This window comes from Tigriopus californicus, chromosome 6 (genome assembly GCF_007210705.1).
Source record: "Tigriopus californicus strain San Diego chromosome 6, Tcal_SD_v2.1, whole genome shotgun sequence".
Taxonomy (NCBI): domain Eukaryota; kingdom Metazoa; phylum Arthropoda; class Copepoda; order Harpacticoida; family Harpacticidae; genus Tigriopus; species Tigriopus californicus.
Window position 1 is genome coordinate 3,887,593 of NC_081445.1, and position 8,457 is coordinate 3,896,049.

Genomic DNA, 8,457 nt, shown 5'->3' on the forward strand with positions numbered 1-8,457 from the left:
CCCCCCCAAGAATACACCTAAGCACTAGTCTAATCATTGACTGTTGGGCAAATTATCCTCAACGAGTGCTTTCATGTCGTTGTAGCTTTGAAATCCCTGTGATTATAAACACCTTGGATCAATTGCACAAAAAATATCAAGAGCGAGGGAAGGACCTTTTTGAAGCGAGCGCTGCAATGCAACAGGATACACCTACACAGTCCCGAGCACAATCTAAACAAAAACAATCACTCTTTTCTTCTTCCAATTATATTTGGATCCTTTAAGTGACATCTGACTGATGATGCTAGCGCATTTATTTTTGGAGATCAGTGGCTTACTTTTCAATACAGAAGGGATTTAAAAAAGTAGAATAACAAGTCGCAATATTATAGAAAGACACTCTCCAAAGACTTCAAAAGGTCGATTATAAAAGTAATTTTACTCCCAAAACAGTGTCTACCGAGTATCGTTTAAGGGTGTCAATGAGTTAAAATGCGACTCTTGATCAAAATGCAATGCTAGATGAACAACTCCTTTCAAGGATAAATAACTGATCGGTAATGTTATCTGTTTGCAAAGAACTCTTATGCTCCAAAAATTCAAGTGACCTACCCAGAAATTGTGGAGCCTTTATCACTACTTTTCCCCCCCCGCTTCAGAGTTCCAATAGATCCTAACATTGCATCAACAAACTGATATGCCTGCTGAATGTCATGATGGCATTTGATTGCGAATCCCGTTTTGTCATTTTCTTCGGAATACGGGTATTTAACCCACTCTCCTTGACAGATGAACTATCTATCCAACTAGATCCCTACTTTTCAAATCACTCTCGATACGGCAATTGTTAAGGCCAGGAGCGGTAGCCTATTGATAACTCATCAGCGTTCCAATTGGCTGCCGCTGGTTCGAATCCACAGTGGCCATATCCAAGATTATTCCTCAATTGGGACACCCATCATCACATGGCAGGCCTACGAGAGAGCTGTCATCTGACTCCATAACAAACAAACGACAACTTATTGTAGAATGAATTGAAGTGATCAATATTTTATTTTATTGAGCCTTTCAGCCGTGCTCATGAGTTTAAGTTTACAAGCAATAATTATGAAAGGCGCTAAATCTGCAAACGAGTGCTAGCGATTTGACTCGAGTCTTATTTGTCTCCTCGCCTTACTAACAAAGATTCGGACTTGCATCAGATGGGGGACTTTTCTTTTTAACTTTTTAGTCTAAAATACCCGAGTCTTTGCATTAAAACGTTAGGGAGAGTTTTACACTTTTACTTCGTGAGGGCTTCCATCCAGCTGGGAGACTAAGATATATACATAAATTAATTTTAGCTTTAAAAAAAATTACTTCAACTGACCTGTGCATTTGCATTTGCACGACTTGCTCTCAATCAAACCATCCCCATCATTAGACAATGTCAACACAATAATAACAACAATGACGACTAATGCGTTGCAAATAAATGGAGAAATAAAAACGTAAAAAAAGCCCAACTTGGAACTGAATTGTACGATTATGGGCATATTTTGTCCAAAGGTTTTTTTTCATATAAAATATAGACTAGACGGTTCTTCGCATAATTTACTTCATAACTTGTCAAGAAAAATGAATGTGCACGACGTCAATGAGCAAACCAAATAAAAGTAGATACTAATCCGTCACCAGATCCACTTCCAAACTCCAAATACTAACACCATGTCTGTTGAATTGAATGTCATTCTGGTGGTTCATGAACAAGAGCTCTTTTCAATCATTTCTTTTGCCTTTCAGCAACACCACTGACGACTATAACGCAGTATTTTCTGCCAAGCCCAGGGTATCCCGATCTCCAACTCGTCAGAATGTCTCGAGGTGACAGAAATGGCCTTGGATTATCACTAATTGTATTCAAAGCTGTACAGATTCCTAATAAAACCAATCATTTTGTCCTCCTAGACATGTAGTTGTCATTTTTTTTAATTTGATATTGCTTTGTCAAGAAGTTGAGCTAAACTGGATTTAGCATGGCGTAAAAATGAATATGAAAATGGTGAATAGGCTTTTTGCAAATTTGTTAAATGCAAAAAAAGAAGAAATGTCATGACGGTAAAAGGCAATGAAATAGTTGACTAGAAAATGAAATCACAATGAGTATGACTAGTATTGTTCAATGCACATGAAAAAAAAGTGAAGAGGGGAATTGCAGATAGTACTTAAACAGGTGGGTAGAGGTAAATGATCAAAATCTTGGTTATTGCAACAGATTGGATGGGTGGGTGGATTGAACAGATATTTTGTCACCTCCCGTCGTTGATGGCATTTGGCCGGGAGCTGGACGAAGGTGCGTGACCGCCAATACCCCGAAGGGGATGTCTGGAAGGGAAAAACTATATCGCCCCTTTTCACTGCCTCAATTTTCTTTATCTAGTTTTGTCAATCAATGAGACACCCAATGACCATTAATTTCATCATCCATCAAGAATCAAGAACAGCTTCAATCCCTGTAATGAATAATTCAGTGGAAATCTTATTCACAATATCAAATCGATGTTGTTCCGAACGTTTCTAGACTGATTTTATCTCTTATTCTTTTGTGTGGTTGACATTGGACTTCACGATGAGTTGGACAGGAATTCTTTCTCATCTCTACTGGAACGGCATTCGATCAAAAAAAAGTACTACACCAAACCGAAAAAAGATTAGATAAGTAATCCTTGGAATAAATGGGATTAATTTTGATAGTAATGCAATAAAAATCATTGAGTTAGCAGCAGCATAGGTACAGTGGTTTTCTCTGTGTGAGATAGCATGTTTTACATATTTTGCCTCAAATGTGTTGTCAAGTCTTTCCAAGAGACGTCCATAGGCAATTGTCGTGCAATGAATGAGCCATAATGCACCTGCCGTCCAAGGTCCGGAGTCTCAAAGATTTCCTTTTCCCATGTGTCAACCATGAGCAAAGATGACCTGTCCCAAATCATTGGCCTTCACCTGTTCCTTCTTCAATGGGTTTTGACCAAAGCCCATCATGAATATCACCAAGATGGAAAGGTCATTTGCTCTCGTGAGAAAAGTATATCCACCTGGTATACTACTGAATACGAGTATTTCAGTTGCAAAATGAAAGAACATTGTTGTGGAGATCCCTGGAAGAGAAAGTGCTGTAATGAATCTACGAACCCCCATGAAGTGATCATCATTGTGGCCGTTGTTCTCGTCGTAGGCTTCTTCATCAGTTTGGCCATCGTGGCCTTTGTCAATTACAAGCGGCGAACCAGGTGCGTATCATACACCCGTAATCGTATGTACTCAAAGTGAGTATGTTCAAACAAACAATCGTCACTTTGAACGTTCATTGATCCTCCAGGCTTTATGAAGTGGTCGAGAAATGGTGGGCCATTGCCAAACCTTCAGAATTCAAACCCAACTCATCACCAGGGCAAGCCAACTCGGCCAGGGGGCCGCCTAGAAATGTGTTGCCAATGGCCATGCCAATCCCTTTGGCTACGGGGTTAAATTTGTCCAATCCTGGAGAGCCCAGGCGCAAATCCTCGCGGAGACAACCCACAGCCACACCAAGTGTGTTGAGCACTCAAATCTATTACCCTGGAGCACCTATTCCGATTCATAAACCGGCGCCATCAGTGTATACTATTCCGTGATTTAATGCACTTGTTTTCCGGGTGCTGGGAAGACTGAAGCAAGGAAAAAGACAGAGTGCTAGAGAAAAGTTTAGGGCAAACAAGAGTCCCCCCAACTCTAATCTTTTTTGTTGGTGCAATGAAATATTTTAGTTTGTAAAGAGGAAAAACCTGGAAAAACGTGGATGGAAAATCATGTTCTGTTTTTATATCTGTACACATAGAAATGACATAATCTAATGGCAATGATTTGGCGAGGACTGAGAGAAAAGTGGTGTTAAATAAGGTTTAAAAGCTCTTGAGAAGCCAACCTTCAAAAAATCTAAAAATAAACGCACCATCTTTCGGCAAGCATGGTGGGCTCCAGAGAGGACAGAATTGGCAATCATATACTTCTATTTGTTTTGATTTTGATTCATATGTGAAAGACATTTTTAACATCCTTTTGGTATTCTCGAATGATGGATGGATACTTACTTGATTGATGAAAGACTAACGAGCCACAATGTTTATATTTAAAAAGTTGGCAAACCTGAGGTCAATCAGGATAAATGATGTCATTCTCCCTACCTTTCGCAATCTGTTAAATTTCACTCAAATAGAAACCGATGATGTAAGAAAATATGACTATATTTATATTTGACTATTATAGCATCCTCTTGGATATAAAAGCATGCAAATTGAATTCTTTCCTCCAAGGCTTGTTTTTAAACACTCCTACCTCGGAGTTAAGCACCCACTCATTAAAATGGTGAGTATATTTTCATACTGGATAACATTCAAACACCTTGCTCCGAGGTAATAGGGTTTAAAAACTCGCCTCCAATTGATTCCCAACCTCTCTAACATACTTCAAGGATGATTAGGATGACTCTAGTACATTTTCTGACGCAGATTTTTCCGTAATGCGCATCATTTGGAGACATCTCATTGAAGGCTTACGTATGTTAAGTTAACGTTTACATGACAGTGTCTAGAAATTGTATTCTGTAAACCCATCAATTAGACATATCCGATCCTGATTGCACAACTAAGCAATCACACACCCTATCACGTGATAACGGTTTCAAGCATTAGAACATGATATAAGCTGGGAATCTTCACAATCTACAATCAAATCAATCAATCATCATCATCATGCAGAAGTTCAGTTTTGTTTTGATCCTTGCCACGACCTTGGCTTTTTCGGCCTTGGCCGCTCCATCCGTCGACTCCGAAGCCGACTTGAAGTGCATATTTGCTGATTGTGGAACTGGTTGCTGCTCCTTCCCTAACTTTGTCTGTTGTGAAAACGGCATTGAATGTGCCTTCAGCTACCAAGATTGCACAGAGACCCGCTCCGTTTTCCCTCTGGTTCCTTATCCGAGGCAACGAGTAGCGCCATTGGTGTCCTCCAAGGATGAGTGCTCGGGCTTTCTCTGCGCAACTGGCTGCTGTCCATTCCTGGGGTTCTTCTGTTGTCCAGATGTAGAGAGGTGCGCCTTCACACCCGACGATTGCTAAATTGACAGAGCCGATTTCCCGTCCAAGATGATCTGATTTTTAGGAGGAAGCCCTCGCTGTTCTGCTCTGTGGAAGATTTGGTGCGATATCTCGTTGGCTTTGTATCAAAAGACTTCAATAAAAAAGAGCATATTTTGTGCCAAGAACTAGCATCAACATGCACTTTTTTTCTTATTGAGAAATCAACTCAAAACTCACGCACAAACAATCCGATGACTTCAACATTTTCTGTGACTGAGGATCTAAAACCGGAGAATTTTTTTTTTTGCAGCGTTCTGAGACAAAAATCATCATTCTATATTGCATTTTTGACCTACTTGACAAAGCAATATCAAATTGAAAAGAATGACAACTGCATTTCTAGGAGGACAAAATGATTGGTTTTATTAAGAATCTGTACAGCTTTAAATACAATTAGTGATAATCTAAGGCCATTTCTGTCACCTCGAGACATTCTGACGAGTTGTATTGTAAATTTTGATTTCTCTTTTACTTTACAATGTGTGGTTGTGGAAGATTTGAAAACCAAATCATATTTAGGCCATTTTTATTTTATACGAAAAATTGCGTTTCTGAACTACATGGTTCATTCAACTTTGAAATGGCAATTTCTGCAAACATATTGCCCTCTTAAGATACAAGATACTAGACTAGGTACCTCCCAGTTTGGCGTATTGAGCTTTGAATTTGATTCCTTCGCTGACCGCTTGTCCAATCAATATCTCAGCGCAAGAGTTTAAATGTTTTTCAAGGAAACCTTTGTTTGAGGCTATTTTCTTCATTTATTTATTAATCTTAAATCTAACACTGCTTATAATACTGCATAACAACTGACAGCTGTTTAATCTACCTTTTTATGGGTCAAAAACGTAAATCTCCTGGCTTTGGAATTTGAACAAACGGTGAAGATTTCATTGGTTTCACGTTTAACAACAGAAGACTGCTTGTATGAGAAAAAGCTAATACTGTTCATAAATCTATCCTTTCTAGAACTCCTGAATTTGATCTCCGTAGTCCACTTCAAAGTTTGCAAAAAAACCGGACAATTTAGTCTTCCAATTAGCGACTGATCAATTAGAATTAGCCTAGAAAAAGCCTCTCTTCCCTCCGACGGCCAATTAGAATTTAGATACTTCATATCAGGCCTCTTCATATCCTCGCTCAAAAATTGCGATCCTCGATAAATGCGCAATTCTTTGTCCACAACCCATCTAATTTGTTTAACAACTTATCTCTGGATTGACGTCAATTCAAGCAAATCTTAGTACGAGTATATCTCAATTCCACGTGTCACCTTCCTCCTCACCAAGCTTCAACCGTAGCTTGATTCCCTGTTCCCAAAGTTAGTTGCTTGCTAGCATTTAACGCAAGATGAAGACCGCTCTTTTCTCTCTCGTGGCTCTTGGATGCGCCTTGGCCTACATGGGTATGGTCATGGCCACCCCCGCCTTGGCACCCCAACCCCTGTCAGACATGACCGCTTGCAATGGCACCCAATGTGGAGGAGGATGTTGTCCCATCGAAGGTTGGTATTGTTGCGAAGGCGGTCACTATTGCGCCTTAGGCTCCAGCGATTGTCCCGGCAAGTCCAACATGGTCGCTCCCCTCGAGCCCGTGGCCTCGTTGAAGCCTTTCTTGAAGGCCGGCGACGAACCTGGACTCTGCGAGGATGGCGAATTCGCTTGTGATAATGGATGCTGCCCCAATATGGGCTGGTTTTGTTGCGAGGATGGCAAGAACTGCGCTGCTTCTGCCGACAAATGCCCGACCGTGAAACGAGTGAAGAACTTCTCGGCCTTGTTCAAGACCACTCAATGCGATGGGACCGTGTGCCCCGTAGGATGTTGCCCTCACCAAAACTGGGTCTGCTGCGAATTTGAATCCTTCTGCGCTGACCAGCCCACTGATTGTCCCGAGAAACCTTTGTAATAAAATGATTTTCTCCATTGTCGCCAAATAATCGGTAAATTTGTCGTTGCAAAAAGGGCTAAGGATTTAGGAGGTAGCAACGAAAAATCGGGACGTTTTAGGGCCGTTTCAACTTTAGGTAGATATGATGATGAGAAGTGCAAGATAAGGAGCCAATTCACTTTATCAGGGACCTCTGGCCATTTGTGAATAGACTAGAACGAAATTGACATCAGCATGAACATATCGGCCTTTTTTCTATTCGCATTGAACGTTGCGTTGACTTAGGCTCAAAACGACGATTGTTTGCGGCCTATTTGCCCAGGATCCAATTCCAAATTCTGTTGTCCTTTCACAGGTGAGAAAATTCAAGAATTCAGCTCCAACTAACTCGTCTTCCATGTTTGTTCTTATTGAGTACCCCATGCAGCCTTTTAGACAAGATTTCTGTAGAGCTATACTTTTTAACCTCTATCCCTTACCTTCAAGAAAAGTCATCTGTGGGGAATTTTGTGGGATCTTAGTGACCGATGGTCAGTAACACTTTAATTTGATTAGGAAAACATTCTTCAAGCTATATATTGTAACAGATTTGGGAACTACAGGGTGTCCTGAGAATTTGGAGTCACGCGGCTACTTTTACCCAATTTGTGGAGGAAATGCACGAACTTGGAAGCATGAACAAGATAAAAGCTCTAGATTATATATGCAACCTTTGCTTAAACGGCCAGAACTCTCAATTAAAGTATACAATCAGCCATCAGTTTATCAAGCAAAACAATTTCAAAATAACAAAGACTTTTTTAAAGCTATACGAGGTAGGTTGCGAACAATGGAATAGTTTCATGCCAAAATAGTAATTAAGCTAACATGCGAGGAAGTAGCAAAATTCACTCTGGTCTCTTTGATAACGCAACATGCGAAAATGAGCATAATTCATTTGAAGATGACTTGGGGTCAGACAAATAGTTTTTGATTCCGATCAAAATAGTTTTCTTTTAAGTTATGAATTTGACTCAATTTAAGTTCTGAAACCATGAAAGAAGTTATCAGAAAGAGAAAAAACCTCTTGCTGGTCTTCAGTGATCATTAGCATTATGGCATTGCTGTCTGTATTCAATAGTTCCCCTCAATGAAAGCTTGGAGTTCGATGTCAAACAAATCTTTGAGCGGGGACAAACATTATCAGACAAAGCGAAGGTTGCCCTGAATTTCTTTCCACACTGTAATTCTCGTAAATTTCTTCTAACCAGTATAAAGCCCTTCAATTTCCTGCAAAATCTGCAGAAAAATTTCGGATGCGCAAGTTTTTTTGCAAAATTTGCGCAATATGCAAGATGCAAGTTTTGGCCGGCCCTACTATTGATACCCTTTTTTTAATAATGATATCAATTTTGGTGATATTGGTCAAAAAATTATGAAGATTTGATAA

General features: G+C 39.9%; 3 protein-coding genes across 4 annotated transcripts in view; all 3 read left to right on the plus strand.

The window, feature by feature from the left end:
• The window catches only part of LOC131882679 (lisH domain-containing protein ARMC9-like), a 6,295-nt gene extending 4,365 nt beyond the window's left edge, over positions 1 to 1,930 (plus strand). For both annotated transcript variants that reach the window (XM_059229907.1, XM_059229908.1), the window contains one exon: positions 1,765 to 1,930. Coding sequence is in view for 1 of the 2 variants with exons in the window: in XM_059229908.1 (XP_059085891.1) it covers positions 1,765 to 1,849 (85 nt within the window). In the remaining variant the exon portion in view is untranslated. The remainder of the gene's footprint in view (positions 1 to 1,764) is intronic.
• An 809-nt stretch (positions 1,931 to 2,739) lies between these two features.
• On the plus strand, positions 2,740 to 5,273 carry LOC131882688 (uncharacterized). The gene is made up of 2 exons (XM_059229922.1): positions 2,740 to 3,251; positions 3,341 to 5,273. The coding sequence occupies exons 1-2, from the start codon at positions 2,926 to 2,928 to the stop codon at positions 3,633 to 3,635; spliced, it is 621 nt and encodes a 206-aa protein (XP_059085905.1). The 5' UTR covers positions 2,740 to 2,925; the 3' UTR covers positions 3,636 to 5,273.
• Positions 5,274 to 6,488: 1,215 nt separating this feature from the next.
• Positions 6,489 to 7,046, plus strand: LOC131882425 (progranulin-like). The gene has a single exon (XM_059229564.1). It carries the CDS (start codon positions 6,489 to 6,491, stop codon positions 7,044 to 7,046), a length of 558 nt encoding a protein of 185 aa, XP_059085547.1.
• Positions 7,047 to 8,457: the final 1,411 nt, after the last annotated feature.

Coding starts and splice junctions, on each gene's coding strand:
- LOC131882688 (XM_059229922.1), top strand. CDS start 2,926: ATGAGCAAAGATGACCTGTCCCAAATCATTGGCCTTCACCTGTTCCTT. Junction 3,252..3,340: donor AATTACAAGCGGCGAACCAG/GTGCGTATCATA, acceptor TTGATCCTCCAG/GCTTTATGAAGTGGTCGAGA.
- LOC131882425 (XM_059229564.1), top strand. CDS start 6,489: ATGAAGACCGCTCTTTTCTCTCTCGTGGCTCTTGGATGCGCCTTGGCC.